The 24312-nt window shown below is 37.7% G+C and overlaps 1 protein-coding gene across 1 annotated transcript in view; it reads right to left on the bottom strand.

Annotated features, from left to right (window-relative positions):
- The window catches only part of LOC126355327 (uncharacterized), a 234927-nt gene that overhangs the window by 130943 nt on the left and 79672 nt on the right, over window positions 1–24312 (bottom strand). The window contains exons 5-7 of the mRNA XM_050005621.1: window positions 14557–14687; window positions 8396–8591; window positions 2312–2569 (exon numbers count right to left, since the gene is read on the bottom strand). Of these exons, the coding sequence (XP_049861578.1) occupies window positions 2312–2569; window positions 8396–8591; window positions 14557–14687 (585 nt within the window). The remainder of the gene's footprint in view (window positions 1–2311; window positions 2570–8395; window positions 8592–14556; window positions 14688–24312) is intronic.

Raw genomic sequence — 24312 nt, forward strand, 5'->3', positions numbered from 1 at the left:
CCACATGTCATCAATTATGTGTCTACTACCTGCACTCATAGATCCATTATGTGTATTCTTGTACAGCAGAGAGATGGTAATTGAAAGTCTCTTCCCTGGTGTTGGTGCATAAGTATGAAATTGCAGTGCCTGTATTGTTCAGAATTACGATGCAATGTTACTGCACAATGGCAACTACAGCAGTTATGAAATACATAAAATGTATTTGCAGTTGCAAATTTGAACAACCATCAGCTGCATAATGGAATGACAACAATGAAAATTTCTGCTGGACTGGGTTTCAAACCTGGATTTCACACTTACCAAGAGTGGTCTCCTTACTGTAAGGCTATCCATGCACAGCTAACAGTCAGACTCAAACTTGCATATGGAGTCAACCCCATCGGTCTGGCTGTGAGTTATGCATGGATAGCCTACTGGCTAGGCAACTTCTTGGAATAAGTAGGAAATTTGGATTTGAGTCCCAGTCTGGCACAAAGTTTCATTGTATCATTCATTATACAGCTGGCAGTTGTTCATATTCACAACTGCAAATATATTTAATATATTTCATAGTGGATATACTCATGTAGTGTCTGTTCTTTTGGACATGCATGCATTTCCAAAGTAACATTGCATTATAATTCTGGACAACATAGGCACTGCAATTTCATACACCCAAAAATTGTTTACTTTCCACCAAATACCTTAACACTCTGTGAATACAGCAATTAGTAATTAATGGACACAAGAGATGCAGATGAACATTTAATGACATAAAATTCTACCAAAATCTAGAGTTGCAACCAAGCTGCTGTTGCCACCAGCAGCTGCAGACAGTGACCTGTTGTTGGCCGCAACATTTTGCCATTGTGAACCAACAACCACAGGCAATCAGCCCTACTATTGTCACAAGATCTGGGACACACAGTGAGACCTAGCCAGCATGACACTGCCACTCTCCAACCTGCATGGTCTGTGTTCAACACATTTAGCAGTTCCTCTGGGCAAGCCTGCCCATCCTTGGATGCTTGTCACCTCACTGTTCTGACATAGCCAACAACTGCCAGCCAAAATGCAGAGGTAGCAAAAGCTGTACACTATTGTCCTTAAGCAATGCCTGTGTCAGCATGTCCATGCCACTACACCCAGCACTGAGGGCCAGCATACAATGACCATTGTATGTCTGCTGCAGACACATTGCTCTACATTTATTAACTGTGGGAGTTGTAGCATTCTTATTGAAAAGACAACTTCTCCCACCACTAGTGCTGTTCACTCTTCGGTTTACATTTGGATTATATCTGGTACTTGATTTTGATTCTATGTTATAATGTTTGGTGGAGACAGTGAGTATTTCAGGAACAGACATTGCCATGGCTCTTCTAATACTAGACAAAAATATCACCTTCATGGGCAGAAACCTTAGTACACACACTACATTTTTTATACAATTCACAATGTCAAGGTAAAAATGGATACAAAAGCACCTGGACACCAATCATGCAGTAGTGGTGAAGTAAGATCCTGGCCAGGATCTATTAAATAATTGAAGGAATTTAACCCTGCCACTCAAAACAGCAGATGGGATGACATCATATGTCTCAGAAGTATCTTTTACTTGGATGGAACAGCCTAGAAATGGTTTGAGAAATTATTAAGAACTCACTAAGAGATATAATTTTATATTAAAGGTGTAAAACAGTAAGACATGAATTACAGTTAGACAATTAGACAATGCTTGTGCATCTTGAGGAAGCATAACTCACAGCATGCATCCAAACTCCATTTACAACACAGTTCGCAGACAAAGTTACTTCTAGGAATTTCATGGTTTCTTAAAATTTCATTAGCTGTAGTACATCAAGCATTTGTGTTGGCATATATTTGAGTACCGGTACCCAACTTAGTAGTTCTGTGAGTATGGCTATTTTAGGTTCCTTTTCTTCAGATGCGGTCAGAAATTTCCACTAAGATTTGCAATCGCTTTTGCAAATTACTGATGCTGTCACATTGCCAAGGAAATAAGGGCAGAGAAAGTTTCTCATGGATTAAATGACTGGGCATATTAAGCAGACCAAGATAAATATCATCTGACAGGGGAGAACATATTCACTGGAGTTGCACTTTTTATTTTCTACATAGGAAGCTATTAACAATATCCAATGACCAGATCTTCAAGTAGGACAAATACATCACTACAAATTAATTCTTTGGTTCAGTTTATTTGGTCCACTCTATACAGTACAACTACCTCTATATAACATGAAGCACAATACTATCACATGTACACAAAAACTGTTGTCTTCAAAAATCATTATGTTCTACATACCCCAAACAATAAGTTCAGTGGCAGAAATGTTGATTTCAGTCTCACTATACATCTGGCATCTCCATGTTCCATTGTGTGTCTGCTCAGCTGTTGGAATGATCAACAAACATTCTCCAAATTGAAGGTGACTTTTGTTTCCAGAAAATACTTCACCATTTGGTGAAGAAATAAAGCATGAAGACAAAGGGTATGGTGAAGTGCACAAGATGAATGTAGGAAGGCCAAGCACAACTTCTTTTTTCATGTTCGTGAACAAGTCTGGAATCAGAGATTTTCAAATATCATACATAATCATGACTACCAAAATCTGTTAAATGCATTGCAGAAGTGAGAAACTTTATTAATTATTCTGAAACTATGTTAGCACAACTATTACACAAAGATTTGAATGCAGTCTCAGAAATGTAGAGCACAGTGTCAGTAACCATATCTATAGACATAACATCTGAAGTTATGTTCTTGAGCATCAACTTACTTAATAATGTATAAAAAGAACTTATGTAGAATGAAGCCAAGTAATTGGGCTGCCACATCAGCACAATATAACCATACATGAAGTTTGGTGATGACGAAAGTTTTGTTTATGTGCCTTTCAGTCACACAACTAATCAGCTATACACTAAGCAGTTACTTTAACTACTTCTTACATTTGTATTCCAGGCAGAGCTTTCCATTATAATAAAGATACTTACTCTGAGAAAATTCTGCACTAGCCATAGAACAATGTGTAGAAATGCTTAATGTGAAAAATTCAGTATCCAAAAACAGCAAATGCTTATTTCAGAACTAATGAAAGTTTGAAGAAAAAACATAGTTCTGTATTTTGTGAGCAGGAGTACCTTGAGATCATATAATACAACACTGTCACTTTATTTATAAGATGTAAAAATCCACTTTCAGAAATCTGCTTGTTAAACCAATTGTTTCAAACTGTTCATCATCTCCTTTAGTAAGTGGACGCATTGCCTGTTCAAGTAATTTTATTTCCTTCAGATTTGGATTGCTGTGTTACCTATTGTGATATTATTGTATTGATATATACACTCTTTTCATAGAGCTCAGATCAGTTGCAACCATACAATCTGACAACATCCATACATTTTAAAATGGCCACGGATGGCTAAATAAATAAATATTCCAAATCAATTGCTTGAGATGAAAATTTCTCTGTGAAATATAACCTAAAAATATATATCATGTAACACAGTGGACACTTCCAGACACTACATAAAATTGCTTTCTAATCCTGTTCCTTGTCATAACAATCTTTTCACTTTATCAGCTTTCCTACCATTGTTTAAGGTTTCATATTTTTTTCTGTTTTAGAATTTATCCCCAGTTTTACTAACATCCATTAGGAGTCAGAACCAACTCTTGTTCAAATTAAGATGAAAGGTTTTGTGAAGGATTGCTTTTGTGATCTATACCTGCAAACCTCAAAGTGAGAGCATTGCTCATTTCAATTTTGACACTTTTTTTAGATAAGCCTTTTGAGGCTATTGATATATTTCAGTTGAAGCAAAAAAGCTCAATTTTGAGAACTAGTTTCACTTAAAAGAAGATGTTTCAGTTAGTGAAAAGTCAAAAAGATATGTCATTAACTCCTGTAATACATTGCCTATACTAGATAAACTTTCAGTTTTGCAGTGAACTGATGAAACAAAATCAAAATTTGAAAGATATCCAGAAAGTAAAAGACATTTTGAAATAAAAAATTAACAATATGGAGAAACAAAATATTACTATACATATTTTGAAGGTAAACTCTTTAGTTATTTTTCTGCACAAATGTCATTCAAAGTGAGGCACTTATCATACTGTGGCACAAGTTCTTCAATTCTGTCTCTGTAGAAATCTACTGATTGCAATTGTGAAACACAGTAGCCATGATCTTTCTTGCTGACATCATATGAAGACACTTCCTTGGTGTCTGGGAGAATCTGCATGTTCCCATTCAGTTGACTGCGTTTTTGATTTGCCATTGACATGTTTCACCCAAGTCTTGTCCCTAGTTACAATACAATTGTAACTTTGTTACCATTTTCACTACAATCTTTGAGGGACGTCTGCTGCAGTCAGTCTCTGTTTTTTATTGTCTTACATCAGGGTTTTGGAAACCCACCTAACACAAAATTTGTGGTAACCTAGCTTCTCTGCAGCATATTCATGAACCAAACTCTTTGAAACTTGGAGAAAATGTTGTGAAAGACCTGTAACTGTGAAACAATCATTTTCATGAAATTTGTCATTGGTAGGCTATGCCCATCACTGAGGTCCTCTTCATTAACATTGGTACAGTCATTCTTAAAATCAATTCACCATTGCCTCACTCAGCTTTCACTCAAAAAAATCCTAACCATGGTATGCATGAGTGATGGGATTTTTTATTGCATCACACATTTTAACACATCACAATTTGCAAAGTAGCAGACACATAGACCAGACACTACCACTGCTGGATGTGTACTGACTGCAGGAACAATATGGCACCAAGATGATTGCTATAGCCCTGCTCAATGCTGTGATACACCAAAATGTCTGTTACTTTCTGGATATCCCTCATACATTACAATATTTCTTTTTATTTTTATTTTTACATTTCTCTCATGATTTTCATTTTTGTATATTTTTATCTCTTTCTCCTCTTTCAACCCAGTGTAAACATTATATTATAAGCTCAATTTGCATGTGAACAGAACTGGCAATTTGTGAGGACTCTTAATGTCATTTGGATGCACTGAATCAGCCAAATGTTTATCTGTAATAGTTCTTAAGAGTTTTGTGCTGCTTACTTCTTTAATTGCCTCTCTATTATGTTTCATATTTACATTATATATGTCACTCTGTCTGGTTCAAAATACTACAGTCATTGTTTTAGACTTATCTTGTAGATACTCATTTGCATTTTTATTACTCAGAACTGCTTCCTTTTCAATTTTCTCCTGTGTCTGAGTTGAACAGATTGTTGCCAAGTCATAAGCATACTTTATTAGTTAAACAGTGGAAAATCCAGGATGGAATGTGTGTGTGGGTGTCTGCTGTCTTTTTTGACAATGGCCTTGTTGGCTGAAAGCTTATTGTATGATAATCTTTTCATTGTGCCTATCTGCAACTCAGCATCTCTGCTACACGACGAATAGCAACAATCCTTTTCATAATATTGTTGCTTTATAATATACTGATTTGTATTGACTGGGAAATCATTAAGCAGAGAATAAATAGTATATCTCTAAGTACTGAACCTTATGACACACCATGTTTGATAGCTTGTGAATCAGATCTGTAAGTGATTATATTTGCCTCACAAGTATACCTGATTTTTGTGGACTGTTTGTTATTTATCTTTTACCATTTTATTATGTCATAACATTCCTCTCAATGCACATACTGACATAGTTTTTCCATCAGGCTGGAATGATTTAGAAAGTCAAGTGCTTTAGACAGGTCCTTAAAGATCCTACAGATCTTCTAATGCCTCGGAGCTCAGGGCTCAGAACACATTCAACTAAATCTGTTGATGTCATTACCCTTGACTTCTCTTCTTCCAAACCATGTTGTGTTGAGTACAGAATATGAAATTTTGTTATAAACTTGTAGTTCTATTCCTTATTATCAATTTACAGATTTTCCTAATGTGAAAATCAATAATATTGGCCTGTCATTTCATAATTTACCTCTGTTCCCCAGTACTACAGTAGACAAATATCACACCTTTCATTTGTACAGGGTGACAATTATTGAACTATATGAAAATTAATTATAAATGTATTCAACACCTAAATGTCACCAAAGATATTTGGATTTAGGTTATGACATGTTTGAAATGCCTGCCATCATTGGTGATGATATGGTGCAGACAAACAGAAAAATCCTGAATGATCCACTGAAATGTTGGAACAAAGGTGCTGTTGATGGCCTCCTGAATGGCTGTTCTCAGCTCAGCAATGGTTTTGGGGTTATTGCTGTACACCATGTCTTCAATAGAGCCCCACTAAAATGAGCCACATATGTTCAGATCTGGAGAATGTGGTGGCCAATCAAGGCCTGTGCCAATGGTCTCTGGCTACCCCAGAGCCAGAATGTGGTCCCCCAGAATGCTTCTCCAGGACATCACTCTCCTGCCTCCATGGGGTTGAGCTCCATCTTGCACAAACCACATCTTGTCGAAATCAGGGTCACTTTGCATGATGGGGGTGAAATCGTCTTCCAGAACCTTCACATACCATGTGGTAATCACTGTGCCATCAAGGAATATCACACTGATTATTTTGTGACTAGACACTGCACACAACACAGTCACCCATTGATGGTGAATGTACTTCTCAATCATGAAATGTGGATTCTCAGTCCCCCAAATGTGCCAGTTTTGCTGACAGCAACAAGGAGCATGAACATGCAGATAATAATTCCCATCATGTCCCACAGCCAACCATGCAGTCTGAACATCCTAATGCAAGCTGTTCAGAAGCTATGATGATTTTATTTTATATAGCTCAATAACCATTGCCCTATAAGTCAGATATGTTGACTACTCAACTACATAATAGAATAGTAACTGAAGTAGCTCAAATAAATGATGATTTACACAATTTATTTTGGCAATAAAATTGGTTGAATATTTGTACATCTATATTTTTTCTGTGATATCTACAATAACATTTTTGATAAATGTAATGCTAAGACAGGCATATCTGACTGGAACTTATATTAAACTACATATTTCATAAAAGTCCTACACAAATAATTCAGACTGCAAAGCTTGTATCATATCTGAGTTACAAATATTGTGTGGTAGCAAGGTTCTAAGTGCTGCAATCAGAACCGTTAAATATCATAGAACAGAAATGAAGATGGAGTGGAAATGTAGGATGATCACACATTTCAGATACTCAGTCATAGTAACCAGTTCCTTTGAAGAGAATGTGTTGTTCAGATTGCCTTCCACCAAACAGGGACCGAGATAACTGTATGAGATCTTGTGTTCTACTCAATGGTGATTCAAACCATGACACATCACATTCATTCAGTATGCTACTCAATAATGAAAACTGACAGACTGCACTCATCTAGAAGTATTTAACATTAGGACAGGTTGACTTCAGCAGTAGCTAACCTCAGGACAGGCTGGTATGAAAATAATTCAACAGCACTACGTTGAGCCATTCATTCAGTAATGAAAGTCATATGTGTCATTACAGTATGAAGCATTTGTGATTTCTGGAGAATGCAATCAAATTTAATTGCATGTAAGGCAGTAGTGCAGCTCATAGTAGATGGTATCCAACTGTTAATTCACATATGCCCATAACCTTTGCACTGCTATAGCATTGGGCCAACATAACGGAGGAAGCTTGAGAGTGTGTTCCATCATGTGTCAACATGAGGATTAGTCTATGCTGTAGTCACATTACATGGTGTAGTTCTTGCTTATTAATGTGTATGATATTCTTTAAATCACTCACTGACATGCTGATATTATGGTGTCTGACATCAAACAGACACTGTTCCTTTGTCATGATACTAAGCTTTCCATTCGTAGACAAATATGCCACCTCACAACGCTTCTGCTGGAACACAGTCCTACAGATCCTCCAAGTCTGAACGCATTCAGGCCACCTTCTATGGGTTTTGAAAGTTTCACTAATCTCAGTGCACCAGTACCATACTTTATGTTTGATATATTTGTGGTGATAATTATAACTAACTTCAGACATTACACTCGAAACACTACGTCTGTGTTGTTCTTCAATTCTAAATATTATTGTGGAATTGAAAGAGTACAGACTTAATTCATATTATGTCAAGAGATATTCAAATATTAGACATGATTTAGGCAAGAGTTCAGACTTAATTCACTATATGTAGAGAGATATTCAAATATTAGACATGATTTAGGTTTTGTATAACTTTTAAAAATTAGACCTAGTGAATGATGAGAAGTTAAATAAATACCTCATTCTCTTTTTCAAGCCTGGCAGAAGCTCACAATACAATACAATATAAAAATTGAAACTAAATATTCGTTAATTGTTAAAATGGGATAAAATAACTGTCAGTTAAATAATCATTGATAAATATATGTACCTTCTTTCTCCGTACTTTGAGAGCCAGGAACATAGACTGTAGAAGTGTACATTGAGCCACTTGTTTTCATAACACAGAACCACAGTCCATAATCTAAGGAACTTGGATTTAGTATCATAAGATGGCAGCTGTCATGGTTTACTTTGTAACTAAAATAGTCACCATTACCAACATTATTACTGACATGGAATCGTTTCTGGAATAAACACAAGATTCATTTGCAAATACTAAAATTTCAAAGCTCACAATATTATTTTATCTAAATTTTTTGTTTTATTTTTATATGGTTGCTGTTTAAGTTTCTGAAAGAAAACAATTATTTTATAGATATTAAAATAACAGAAATTACAGGGCAGAAATCATAAAATAAAACAAAGAAAGGCAGTCACTCAATGAAACTGATTGATTCTTACCACACAGACTCATACAAAAACACACAGATTTTACTAGCTTTTGTGATACCTCATTTTACACAGTTTAAGAACATATTCTTACACAGATACACTCAAACACATTCACTGACATAAAAACTGGGCTACACATTTACTTATTTGTGAACTGACTGTTCATGGTAGGACTAGATGCCTCATACATAGGAAGCTGTGTCAGTAGGGATTTCAGATAATTCAACCACAATTCAACCTCTCCCCTTGCCAACAAGTACAAAGTGCTGTGTGAAACTGGCAGTGAACCTGGGTAGGTGCATTACATTTCTCCTGTTACGTTCTGATAGGTGCGGACGGGAGAAGGCCTGTTAATTGCCTGTTGTTCAAATGTGTGATTAATAATAGTACCTCTTAGCGAAATGGTAACAATGGATTGGAAGAGAAGCTAGGTGTAATTTGTTTGTATGCACAGCATCTCATTATCACAATAGAGAGACCATTACAGTGATAAGTCCAAGTAAAGCTTGCAGATAGTCGCAACACATTTCATAGTGATGTGCAATATAAAAAGAAAAGCGTAACAAACCTCTGACAACTACCATAATGAAGTATAACAAACTTCCAAAACTAACAAAAAAAGGCTGTTAATGAGGAAAATGGGCATAGTTCACAGTGCGAATATAATCATGGCAATGCAGTCAGTGACTCCTTCAGCGAATTCTGTAATTTCTCTACAAAACATACACCAAAGTGTAATATGATTTTACTCACATATATTCATAGGAGGAATCTAGCTGAAATCATAGATGACTCAAACAATAACCTTCAAGTGAGCAGTGTTGTGAAACCCAGAGCAAAAACAGAAAACATTGTACAAGGTGCCAACTTGAAAGATATAATACTGGGTAGCAATTATTTCATAGTTTGTGTAAGTGGTACAAAATATTCTGGAGGTAAAATAGTTCCCCACTTGGATCTCCGGGTGAGGACTACTCAAGAGGACATCGTTATCAAGAGAAAGAAAAATGACATTCTACAGATAGGAGTGTGGAATGTCAGATCCCTTAATCGGGCAGGTAGGTTAGAAAATTTAAAAGGGAAATTGAAAGGTTAAAGTTAGATATAGTGGGAATTAGTGAAGTTCAGTGGCAGAAGGAACAAGACTTCTGGACAGGTGAATACAGGGTTTTAAATACAAAATCAAATATGGGTAATGCAGAAGTAGGTTTAATAATGAATAAAAAAAATAGGAGTGCGGGTAAGCTACTACAAATAGCATAGTGTACGTATTATAGTGGCCAAGATAGACACAAAGCCCATGCCTACTACAGTAGTACATGTTTGTATGCCAACTAGCTCTGCAGATGATGAAGAAATTGAAGAAATGTATGATGAGATAAAAGAAATTATTCAGGTAGTGAAGGGAGACAAAAATTTAATAGTCATGGGTGACTGGAATTTGACAGTAGGAAAAGGGAGAGAAGGAAACATAGTGGGTGAATATGGATTGGGGCTAAGAAATGAAAGAGGAAGCTGTCTGGTATAATTTTGCACAGAGCATAACTTAATCATAGCTAACACTTGGTTCAAGAATCATAAAAGAAGGTTGTATACATGGAAGAATCCTGGAGATACTAACAGGTATCAGATAGATTATATAATGGTAAGACAGAGACTTAGGAACCAGGTTTTAAATTGTAGGACATTTCCAGGGGCAGATGTGGATTCTGACCACGATCTATTGGTTATGAACTGTAGATTACAACTGAAGAAACTGAAAAAAGGTTGGAATTTAAGGAGAAGGGACCGGGATAAACTGATTAAGCCAGAGGTTGTACAGAGTTTCAGGGACAACATAAGGGAAAAATTGACAGGAATGGGGGAAAGAAATACAGCGGAAGAAGAATGGGTAGCTTTGAGGGATGAAGTAGTGAAGGCAGCAGAGGATCAAGTCAGTAAAAAGACAGGCAAGTAAAAATCCTTGGGTTACAGAAGAAATATTGAATTTAATTGATGAAAGGAGAAAATATAAAAATGCAATAAATTAAGCAAGCAAAAAGGAATACAAACGTCTCAAAAATGAGGTCGACAGGAAGTGCAAAATGGCTAAGCAGGGATGGCTAGAGAATAAATGTAAGGATGTAGAGGCACATATCACTAGGGGTAAGATAGATACTGCCTACAGGAAAATTAAAGAGACCTTTGGAGAGAAGAGAACCACTTGTATGAATATCAAGAGCTCAGATGGAAACCCAGTTCTAAGCAAAGAAGGGAAAGCAGGAAGGTGGAAGGAGTATTAAGGGTCTATACAAGGGCAATGTACTTGACGAGAATATTATGGTAATGGAAGGAGTTTGACAGAGCACTGAAAGACCTGAGTCAAAACAAGGCCCCGGGAGTAGACAACATTCCATTAGAACTACTGACAGCCTTGGGAGAGCCGGTCCTCACAAAACTCTACCATCTGGTGAGCAATATGTGTGAGACCAGCAAAATACCCTCAGACGTTAAGAAGAATATAACAATTCCAATCCCAAAGAAAGCAGGAGTTGACAGATGTGAAAATTACTTAACTATCAGTTTAATAAGTCACAGCTGCAAAATACTAACAACAATTCCTTACAGATGAATGGAAAAACTGGTAGAAGCAGACCTCAGGGAAGATCAGTTTGGATTCCTTAGAAATATTGGAACACGTGAGGCAATACTGACCTTATGACTCACATTAGAAGAAAGATTAAGAAAAGGCAAACCTACGTCTAGCGTTTGTAGACCGGAGAAAGCTTTTGACAATGTTGACTGGAATACTCTCTTTCAAATTCTGAAGGTGGCAGGGGTAAAATATAGGAAGCGAAAGGCTATTTACAATTTGTACAGAAACGAGATGGCAGTTATAAGAGTCGAGGGGAATGAAATGGAAGCAGTGGTTGGGGAAGGAGTGAGACAGGGTTGTAGCTTCTCCTCGATATTATTCAATCTGTATATTGAGCAAGCAATAAAGGAAACAAAAGAAAAATTTGGAGTAGGTATTAAAACCCATGGAGAAGAAATAAAAATGTTGAGGTTTGCTAATGACATTGTAATTCTGTCAGAGACAGCAAAGGATTTGGAAGAGCAGTTGAACGGAATGGACAGTGAAGAAGAGAAATTTGTTAACGTTGAATATAGGTTTAAGTGTTAGGAGGTCGTTTCTGAAAGTATTTGTATGGAGTGTAGCCATGTATGGAAGTGAAACATGGACAATAATAGTTTGGACAAGAAGAGAATAGAAGCTTTCGAAATGTGGTGCTACAGAATAATATTGAAGATTAGGTGGGTAGATCACGTAACTTATGAGGAGGTACTGAATAGGAATGGGGAGAAGAGAAGTTTGTGGTACAACTTGACTAGAAGGAGGGATCGGTTGGTAGGACATGTCCTGAGGCATCAAGGGATCACAAATTTAGCATTGGAAGGCAGCGTGTAGGGTAAAAATCGTAGAGGGAGACCAAGAGATGAATACACCAAGCAGATTGAGAAGGATGTAGGTTGCATTAGGTACTAGGAGACGAAGGAGCTTGCACAGGATAGATTAGCATGGAGAGCTGCATCAAACCAGTCTCAGGACTGAAGACCACAACAACAACAACATTATTTGTGTGATAAATTTAGTCAAATGATAAAAGAAAGGATCGAACTGAAAAGCCTTATATATAAAAACAGTTCATGAGTAAAAGAGCCTTCACCCTGTATACATGAAGGTTAAGTACTTGAAAACAGCATCATAAATGACAGTAAACTCAAAATAATATCACAAAACATCCAATGTATTACCAACAAAACAGAACAAATTGACAAATTTTTAAGTGTTAGTCGTCCTCATATTTATCTTATGCATGAAATAAGGTGCAAAACTGAAGAAATCTGTAGCATTAATTTAAGTAAATATAAAACGGTCAGTGTCTATTGTAGGAAACAACAAAAAGGTGGGGGTGTTGGTATTTATGTCAAAAATAACGTCCAGTGTGAAAAAAATGATTGGGTAAATAAACTTGAATGTGACATGGTTTTTGAAATAGCTGCAAATGCTTAGAAATAGCAGTTTAATAATAGCTAGCATGTACAGACCCCATAACAGTAACACGGAAGAAATTTTCTGTCATTTTGAGCAATTTGTTAACAAACTGTCACCTCATAAAAAACAAACTATCACAGTAGGGGATATGAACACAGACTCCGTAACTAATAGCATAAATTATTTTATATATATTGATATTTTACAGTCCTATAATTACACCCACGTGAATTCAGTACCAACAAGAATTACATGGGAATCTTAAACACGTATTGACCATGTTATTACAAACTTAATAAGGGAAGAGCTTGTAGTTAGAACTGTTTGGAATCACATTTCAAACTATAGTGCATTAATACTAGAGCTTCATACAGAGAAACAAACAGTACCTGATGGGGACCTATTTTCCTACAAAAGGAAGCTTGACTATCACACATTAAAGGAAACAATAGTACACATAAATTGGTAGCAGATAGGCCTAGCCTATATGAAATAGAAGATATTTGTGAAAAGTGGGGTAAATTTTATACAAAATTGACCCATTGCCTTAGCCAAGTGTGTCCAGTGGTCCAAATACTAAAGAAAACTGCCAGTTCCAGGATAAAATTAAAGAAAACTGCAGTACTTCCAACCTAAATATGAAGCCTGTAGAAAAACCTACAGGGGAGCACTTAAGACATTGAAATCACAGATGTATGCTGAACAGATGAGGTAATCTAGTAATGTTACCAAAACAGTGTGGATTATAGTAAATTAGGAAAGAGGAAGGAGCAACAATGCAGTGTGCAATAAAATAATAATAAGTTACTGTGAAAAATTGCTGAGTGATTCAAAGGAAGAATGTGGGAGATTCATAGACCAGTTTAGTAAGATGAGTAGGAAGCATGTGATTGAGCCACCACAGGTGTTAAATCCCAGTAATGTCAGTAATTCATTCTTACTGAGGTGTGTTACAGAATTGGAAATCCTGAAAACCAGTTCCAACTCAAAAGCAAATACATCTGGTGACTGGGAGGAGAGAGAGAGAGAGAGAGAGAGAGAGAGAGAGAGAGAGAGAGAGAGAGAGAGAGAGAGAGATGTGGGGCTGAAATGTCCCAGCACTGGACAAAGAGGGAGTGAGAGATGGTAAGAGTTTTGAATCAGCCACTTAAGTTGAATACAATTACATTTAGCAGTGTGCCCCATCAACAGGTGGTCAAACTGCACTCTCAGACAGTTTTCCAGAAAAACTAAGTGTGTACAACAATTCTCAGTCACATTATAGCTTGTTATGTTTACAGTTCCAAGAATTTACATCCATTTATCTTTCAATTTCTGTAGCTGCATTCTCTTACAAGATTTCTTACTGAATTCTGCATGGAAGCTGTTAGCTGTTTGAATGATAGGAGACTTTTGTCCAAGACATGTGACACAGTAGTTATGACAATGTAGTTGAGTTAATGGAATGTATTAATCGAATCTCCACATGGTCCTTCTAAAAAATATTTTCTGCTATATTCCTAAACCATTTCATAGGAATTCCAAGTTGGTCCATTTGCCAAGGATATGACTGACTCCATTCTTCCTCCGTCCTTTTCCAATTGCAGCTTGCTCCATCTCTACTTACCTCAGCAATGACATGAAATTAAACAGCTCTTAAAATGTCATTACCAGTTTGTTACAAAAATTTTAGTTGCTCTTAAAAAATAAAATTATGTAACAAGCAGAAAATAATTACATACTTTGTCTCCTGGACGTGTGAAGTAACAATGTTGTATTTCCTCATCATATGAAGTTTCCTCTAACTCACAGAACACATCAATTACTCCATCATTGAATGTTGAAAGTTCCCATCCTGATGTCAAATGTGGTTCTGAAAAAAAAAAAAAACAGCTGGAAATCTGATACTCATTTACAATTATGCATGTCTGATATAACCTACATAGTCACTCATTAACAAGGACTGTCACTGCACTTCTGCTACATTACAGAAACAGTAATGGAACTAAAATTTCTAAGAATTGCACTGACATAAGTATACTATTTACCAACAAAAACAACAGATATTGTTCCACATCTCTCTAACCACCTACACAACAGTAATGAAGTACACAGTTACATGTTTGCCTCCAAAACTGGGTCTTCAGCAAAGTTTACTGCCATGGGGTGGAACCTGAGTTTCATTTCTGGTACTGCTAGGAATTTTTCCTTGGTCAGAGGACTGGAATAGGGTGCACTGAGCCTTGTGATGCCAACTGATGAGCTACTTGACTGAAGCAGTTGCAAGACCAAGTCTGCTAAATTGACAATGGCCAGGAGTGGGGCATGATGATGCCCTCCCCTCCATATGGCATCCACATCATGCCATTGGCTGAGAATTGAGACAGAGGTCAGTCTATGCCAAGTGGCCCATCTGTGGCCACAATGTCAATGCTTACCATGTACTTACAACACAGTTGTATAGGCCAATAATCACTATCAGTTAAACGTGGTGAGCTTACCACATTCACAGGCTGTTGCATAACAGGTCTTCATCTCACTCACGGTGTATTACCTGGTGTTGCATCAGGCATCTTTGCAGATTTTGTGTTCCTCCAATAGTCAGGGCAAAATAACCATAATATTTGTAGACACAAGGACTGATGCGAAATGCATATGTTCATTTTTTAAAGTTACAGAGAGTGTTATGCAATTCTTTACTGACACATTCATCAACATCATAGACCAATCTCCAGTGGGAGTCTCATAAATCTTTCTATAATTTGTGAAGAGGCAATTTCAGCACCCATTCAGTATTCTGAAGAGCTTCAGCACAGTAAAAAATATAGTTTTTTTTTTTTACTAAACTGTGTTGGAATATTTTAATACATAATGCCACTACAAGGTATTATAACTAGTAATTAATGTCAAAGAAACAGGATGATTTTCATCTGTTGTTCAATAATAAATGTTGAAAATTTACACATAAATACGTCACACTGGGGAAAAAGTTTATAATTATGAGACATAATTGTCAGTACTTACATTTAGGTAATAATATACTGAGTAAAAATGGGTCCCTTTTATCATGAGTAACCTGCTCTTCCTCTTAGCCTTTCAGAACCTATCCCTCACCTCCATCAGATGAAAGCTGGGACATGTAACACTTTCATATTTATATGTGTGTGTTGACAAAACTATACATTTTGCCTCTTGAAGGTAATACTGGCCAGAAATTCTCACATAATTTATTAGTTTTCACAACTTAATTTTCATTTGGTGCAGTTAGCTGATCTTTTGGGGAAACATCAATAGCCTTACTTACAACTATCAATCTGTAAATGGAAATTAGATTTAATATTTTTCACCTGTTCTATAAACTTGGAGATGACTTCTCTAACAATCTGTGAAATGAACATTAAATGTATGTGCATTAATTCTTATGTAAGCCTGTATCCCATTTCACATTTTTCTGACAGTTAACACATACTTGCTGATCTATTCATTACGGATCCAAGAAACAAACTTTGCATTTAACCTAATATAATGTTGAAGGCAACCAGTCACCTACAGTGGACGGATGTCTGGAGCACAGACACACTTATCAGGAAACAGCTTTCGATCACTTGTTCTTTTTCTGTCAAAAGTACAAGCATTTACACAGACAGCCACACAGGCACCCAAGAGCACACTCTTTGGCTACAGCAAGAGGGTAAGGAGTCATTCCAATCCCGGGAGCGGAAAGACTTACCTTAGGGGGAAAAGGGACAGGTATACACTAGCACACACAAATATATCCCATATATGTGGGATATGTGTGTGTGTGCGAGTGTATACCCTGTCCCTTTTTCCCCCTAAGGTAAGTCTTTCTGCTCCCGGGATTGGAATGACTCCTTACCCTCTCCCTTTCCCTCTACTTCACTCTTTCCTGATGAGGCAACCGTGGGTTGCAAAAGCTTGAATTTTGTGTGTGTGTTTGTGTTTATTTGTGTGTCTATCAACATACCAACACTTTCGTTTGGTAAGTTACATCATCTTTGTTTTTAGATATATTTTTCCCATGTGGAATGTTTCCCTCTATTATATAGTAGTTCCAGTAGATTTTTTTTCATTGTGACTAAGGAACTCATTCCAACTGTAAAATGACCTTTCCACAATAAACTGCCTCAGAGGATCTCTATAGTACATTTTATATATGAAGGTATAGCTTTATAAACTCTTGGACCAGTGTACTGTACAACCTTCTGCATCATTGTCATATTTTTACAGTCATTGAGTAAATCATGTTTTCTCCTTGTGTTGTATTCCCAATAGTCTTTACTTTTTTTTATGCAATACAGCATTTTTACTAATGAAACACATAAGTGAAAATGTATAATGAGAAGTAGTAATACGAATTTTTACTTTCCAGAAATGGCTTCTACAACTAGATTTACTGTTTACACCATTAATTATTCTTACAATACTATTTTGACCCAAGAATATTTCCTTTGCTAGTGATTGGTTTCTTCAAAATATAACTCCATATGTTGTTAGAAAATTGAAGATCCATAGTGTGCTCCTTTCAAAGTGTTTAAGTTGCCACACTCAGATGTAATATGTACGGCAAAAATTGATGAACTGAGTTGCTTGTGAAGATTTATTATATGATGAGACCAGATCACTCTGCAGTCAATCGTAACATGAAGGAACTTAGTTATTTCAATTCTTTCTATTGTCTTTGTGGTGCACTTAGCAGTTAACTCTTCCTCAGTTTTGGGAGCTGTGATGAACTAAATCTAGTTGGTTTTATTATGGTTTAACAAGAGTCCATGGACACTAAACCATTTCACTCAATCACTGAGAATATTGTTAATAGTTTCTTGAAGATTAATCATGAAGCTTAATGACCACAGCCACCACCCAGATTGTGATGAAGATACAACTGCTGTGTGTGGAGCTGTGCACATCACAGTTCCAATGGAGTGGTGTTTGCCTGTCCTGCACATGCACACAAACGAAACTGATGTGAGGCTGTGAAGGGAGACAACACTGTTGCCAACCCTGGTTTGCTTGTTGCTGTGGGAAGGCAGCTTTCATTTTTTTATTCCATGGGTGTAGTTCTTAAAAACCATGTCCGATATTCTTGGGTGTGATAAACTGTAAATTAGATTATTATTCTGCTATCAGCTATTCTGTTTTAGTCATTTCTTTGCTTCTTTTATTTTACAGAAAAGTTGAGCCACTGTGTATTGTGTATTAAACTGGGGACCTAGAAATGATGGAGAGACTTTGTCCCATCATAGCCCTCAGTGGTCCACAGCCCCACAACAGGCAACAGCAGTCCAGCCACCCCACCGCCGCCCCACACTGAACCCAGGGTTACTGTGCAGTTCAGCCCCCAGTGGACACCCCCCCCCCCCCCCTCCCGGAATGTCTAATACCAGATGAGTGTAACCCCAAATGTTTGTATGGTAGGGTAACTATGGTGTACACATTCATTGAGACAGTGTTTGTGCAGCACTTGCTGACATAGTGTAACTGAGGCAGAATAAGGGGAGACAGTCACTGAGGTAGATGGAAAACCACCTTAAAAACCATCCACAGGCTGGTTGGCACACCAGACCTCAACACTAATCTGCCGGGTGGATTCGTGCCAAGGACAGCATGCTTTCCAGCTTGGGAAGCAGCGCATTAGACTGCACAGCTAGCTGGGTGGGCTAAAAATTAGCTTTCGTGACTGTAAGCAAACTTCAATAGCTTGAGTTTTCACAGTTGTCTCTTCATGTGTTCATGAGCAAGCTACAATAAAGAAAAGAGGTCATTCAACACCTGATATTCTGGTATATCAAATAGACATAAGCAACAAAAGGAAATGTATTCATAGATTCGATGATGCATTGTACCAACAGTAAAGTTGACCTTGCAGCTGTGAAGTAAAACAGCACTGTTGCACTTTACATGTTTGCTGTTTCAAGGTCATGTAATATGGATAAATCCCGATTGCAGAAATACAAAATAAAATAAAATAAAAAACTGAAAAGCATATGTCAAAGAAGCATGTTGATAATAGTGTTTCACTGTTACTTTTAGGAACCATTAGTATTAAGAAGATACAAAGTGAGGCATTCAGACATTCAGTCAGTGAGCACAATATAAAGGATAAAAAGAATTGAAATTTTGTCCACATAATAGACTACATTTTCTTTCGTAGAAACTTTGAAACTTTCTTATGCTTGCAGTGCTCTCAATGGAGAAAAATTAACTCAGTTTTCATTGAGAAAAAGGAGAAAATTACTGATCTTTTTCCACAAATTAAAACAAGAGGAAATTTCAATGATTTAGGATGAAGGAAGTAAAAAACATTTGGTATTGATCTTTAGGATTTTAACAAGTTTCTGACCAAATTTTTTATACATGTTTGTTCTCTTTTACATAATTTTAAAACAAAAAATAAAAATAGCTATGAGGTGCCACTGCATATGGTGTGCAGAATATGGAGAAGGACTGGAACAGGGATGGACAATGATCATCTGTAGGCTGGGTGTGTGACAGAACACTACTTTGTGGTCGATTGGTTTGGGGGATTAAAGGGACCAGACTGCTACAGACATCGGTCTCACACTACTTTGTGTGATGTATCCCTCATCTCAGGGTGGGATGTGAGACAATTGAAGCAATGGTGGAGGATGTGGCTGAGTTTTTTCAAGGTACGGTTTATACTGGTCAGTCAGAGGTGTTCTGGTCAGTGGTTGATTAACAGGTTTACTGCTGTGAGAGGAGAAGATGGCATGGGAAATTAGATTATGGATGAGCTGGATGGGATACTGTCTGTGAGTAAATGCTCAGAAGGATATTGGTATATTTCTACAATTCATGCTTTCCATAGCAAATGCAGAGTCCAAGGTTGCCAAGGCTAATAGGAAGAGACTTTTTGCATGAAAAGGGTGACAACTGTGAAAGTTGAGGTATTGTTGGTGATTGTCGTGCTTGATATGGGTAGCCATATTCATGGTACCACCCAAGAGATGGAAATTGACATCTAGGAAGGGGGCACAATGAATTGAAAATGCAAGCAATCCTGTTGAAGGAACATCCACAACTGAGCATTATACCAGAGGTTGAAAATACCACTACAGTTGTAAGGTTCTTTTATTTAACACACGACCAGTTTTGGGCTCTTATATGCCCACCTTCAGGTATTGTAACTTAGTGCTGTGACCCCGAGTACCACAGCAGATCAGTACAAGACACAGTATGCTACTGACGAGCACAGAGCATGGAGTCTTGTGCTCATCCACCACAGTGCTCGGGTTCACAGCACAAATTTATGACACCTGAAGATGGGCATATAAGAGCCCAAAACTTGCCATGTGTTAAATAAAAGAATGTTAGAACTGTAGCGGTATTTTCAGCCTCTGTAATTCGAAATGACCACATGAAGTGGGTTTGAGAGTAGATGTTGAGGTCATGGGGAAGAGAGCAAAGAGTCCTCATCATGGAAAGTTACCAATGAATCTTAACTGGACAAGGGTTTATAGATGTTGACTGGATAGGAATGAATCCTCCAGATAGCCATAATTACACTGAAGAGCCAAATAAACTGGTACACCTGCCTAATACCATGCAGAACTGGTTAAACTCAGAGGGAGTGTTCATGGAGCCACTCTGTAGCCATTCTGAATGTATGGAGTATCACACTGTCCTGCTAGAATTGCCCAAGTCTGTTGGAATGCACAATGCCACACACCGTCAGGTGGCTTGCGGAGTACGGATGTAGATGTAGATGTAGACATGAGACAATGCAGGTGATTGGCAGGATGCTTACATACGTATCACCTGTCAGAGTCATATCTAGACATATCAGAGGTCCCATTTCACTCCAACTGCACATGCCCCACTCCATTATAAAGCCTCCACCAGTTTGAACAGTCTCCTGTTGACATGCAAAGGTCCATGCATTCAGGAGATTGTCTCCATACCTGTACATGTCCATCCACTTGATACAATTTGAATCTAGACTTGTCTGACCAGGCAACATGTTTCAAGTCATCAACAGTACAATATCAAAGTTCATGGGCCCAGGCAAGGCATACGGTTTTGTGTTGTGCAGTCATCAAATGTATACAAGAGGGGCTTCAACTCCAAAAACCCATATTGAAAAGGTTTCACTGAATGTCTCACGCACTGACATTTGATGATTGTTACATTCAACAATTCTCTTCAGTTGTCATTGGTGCAATTACTGCAGTATTTTTTCCAGCCACAACAATGTAGGAGATTTGATGTTTTAATGGATTCCTGATATTCACGATACACTCATGAAATGTCATATGGGAAAATCCCCACTTCATCGCTCCCTTGAAGATGCCATGTCCCATTGTTTGTGCGCCAACTGTAACACTATGTTCAAACTCACTTAAATCTTGATAACCTGCCATTTTAGCAGCAGTAACTGATCCAACAACTGCGCCAGACACTTGTTCTCTTATATAGGCATTGCAGACTGCTGTGCCATATTCAGCCTGTTTACATATCTTTTCATTTGAATATGCATGCCTATACCAGTTTCTTTGGCACTTCAGTGCAAGTTGGTATAAAATGGTGGCATGCAAGTACCAATAGCAGTACAACAGATTTTTTTAATAGATTTAGCCTTCACAAGTGAAATAATTGTGGGTCATTATGTGGTTGGGTGGGAGAATTAAGAGAGAGATTGTTGGTTTACTACCAGGAGGATGTTGGGAAAGGTAGTGTTCCGTAGCCACAAGACCATGGACATGGAGGTAATGGTGTACAAAGATTTCACATCTGTGGTGTCCAACAAGGAGTTTGATGGCAATGGGTCAGGAACTCTAGAGAGGCAGTGAAGGAAGTGGGCACTGTCCTGAAAATGGGGTGGGGGTTACCATGGCAACAGAGAGGTGTCAAGAAATTGGTGGAGAACCCCAGCCATACAGTCACTGTGATGAATCTTTGCCTGTGGAAGGAGAGTAAGGTCTGGATTGTTTTTCAGGTTACAGGTGGCAGCCTGTGTCTTAAGAGTGATGTTGGACTCACCAGGGAGTGATTTATTGAAGAAAGGTGAAACTAGGTTAGAAGTGTGGAATTCCTGAAAGACTTCTAGGGATGAATGGGTGGTAAGGGAGGAGGATCATGATTCAAGGGAGGTTGGAACTGTTTTAAACAATGTTCCATATGGGATTTTGGTTGCATTTGTCACTGGGGTGTGTGGCAAAGAAAATTTTCCACTGCAGAGAATGAGTAAAGTGAAGAATTTTCTCTGTAAGTCCAGTATGGTTGAAATTATGATGTCTTTTATAAAGTACTGGGGTCAGAATTTTGCAGAAAGAGTGTCAACACTGTTATGGTTTAGTCGTTCACAGGCAGTGTGTTTCATGAAGGGTGAAGGAAGTTTTTGGAAATGTGGAAGGCAGAGTAAGTCAGCTTAAATAGATCTCCTACATATACTCCCCATATTTTAAAATGATGCCTATATACTTGTACTTTGTGAGATGGTCAACACTGGAATTAAACAGCTTACATTACATGCACTATGGACCTTGCCATTGGTGGGGAGGCTTGCGTGCCTCAGCGATACAGATGGCCGTACAGTAGGTTCAACCACAATGGAGGGATATCTGTTGAGACGCCAGACAAACGTGTGGTTCCTGTAGTGGGGCAGCAGCATTTTATGTAGTTGTGGGGGAAAAGGTCTGGATGATCGACTGATCTGGCCTTGTAACACTAACCAAAATGGCCTTGTTGTGCTGGTGCTGCAAACAGCTGCAAGCAAGGGGATACCACAGCCATAATTTTTCTCCGAGGGCATTCTGCTTTCCTGTATGATTAAATGATGATGGCGTCCTCTTGGGTAAAATATTCTGAAAGTACAATAGTCTCCCATTCGGATCTCTGGGCAGGGACTACTCAAGAGGATGTCATTATCAGGAGGAATAAAACTGGCGTTCTACGAATGTAATATCCCTAAAATTGGGCAGGTAGGTTAGAAAATTTAAAAAGGGAAATGGATAGGTTAAAGTTAGATATAGCTGGAACTAGTGAAGTTCGGTGGCAGGAGGGACAAGACTTTTGGTCAGATGAATACAGGGTTAAAATAAAAAATTAAATAGGGATAATGCAGGAGTAGGTTTAATAATGAATAAAAAAAATAGGAGTGCAGGTAAGCAACTACAAACAGCATAGTGAATGCATTATTGTGGCCAAGATAGACATGAAACCAATGCCTACTACAGTAGTACAAGTTTATATGCCAACTAGCACTGCATAACGAAGAAATTGAAGAAATGTGTGAGGAGATGAAAGAAAATATTCAGGTAGTGAAGGGAGATGAAAATTTTATAGTCATGGGTGACTGGAATTTGACAGTAGGAAAAGGGAGAGAAGGAAACATAGTGGGTGAACATGGATTGGGGCTAAGAAATGAAAGAGGAAGCTGTCTGGTATAATTTTGCACAGAGCATAACTTAATCATAGCTAACACTTGGTTCAAGAATCATAAAAGAAGGTTGTATACATGGAAGAATCCTGGAGATACTAACAGGTATCAGATAGATTATATAATGATAAGACAGAGACTTAGGAACCAGGTTTTAAATTGTAGGACATTTCCAGGGGCAGATGTGGATTCTGACCACGATCTATTGGTTATGAACTGTAGATTACAACTGAAGAAACTGAAAAAAGGTTGGAATTTAAGGAGAAGGGACCGGGATAAACTGATTAAGCCAGAGGTTGTACAGAGTTTCAGGGACAACATAAGGGAAAAATTGACAGGAATGGGGGAAAGAAATACAGCGGAAGAAGAATGGGTAGCTTTGAGGGATGAAGTAGTGAAAGGCAGCAGAGGTTCAAGTCAGTAAAAAGACAAGGGCTAGTAAAAATCCTTGAGTTACAGAAGAAATATTGAATTTAATTGATGAAAGGAGAAAATATAAAAATGCAATAAATTAAGCAGGCAAAAAGGAATACAAACGTCTCAAAAATGAGGTCGACAGGAAGTGCAAAATGGCTAAGCAGGGATGGCTAGAGGACACATGTAAGGATGTTGAGGCACATATCACTAAGGGTAAGATACATACTGCCTACATGAAAATTAAAGAGACCTTTGGAGAGAAGAGAACCACTTGTATGAATATCACAAGCTCATATGGAAACCCAGTTCTAAGCAAAGAAGGGAAAGCAGAAAGGTGGAAGGAGTATTAAGGGTCTATACAAGGGCAATGTACTTGATGAGAATATTATGGTAATGGAAGAGGATGTAGATGAAGCTGAAATGGGAGATACGATACTGTGTGAAGAGTTTGACAGAGCACTGAAAGACTTGAGTCAAAACAAGGCCCTGGGAGTAGACAACATTCCATTAGAACTACTGACAGCCTTGGGAAAGCCAGTCCTCACAAAACTCTACCATCTGGTGAGCAATATGTGTGAGACCAGATAAATACCCTCAGACGTTAAGAAGAATATAATAATTCCAATCCCAAAGAAAGCAGGTGTTGACAGATGTGAAAATTACT

Source organism: Schistocerca gregaria, chromosome 3 (assembly GCF_023897955.1).
Source record: "Schistocerca gregaria isolate iqSchGreg1 chromosome 3, iqSchGreg1.2, whole genome shotgun sequence".
Lineage (NCBI taxonomy): Eukaryota > Metazoa > Arthropoda > Insecta > Orthoptera > Acrididae > Schistocerca > Schistocerca gregaria.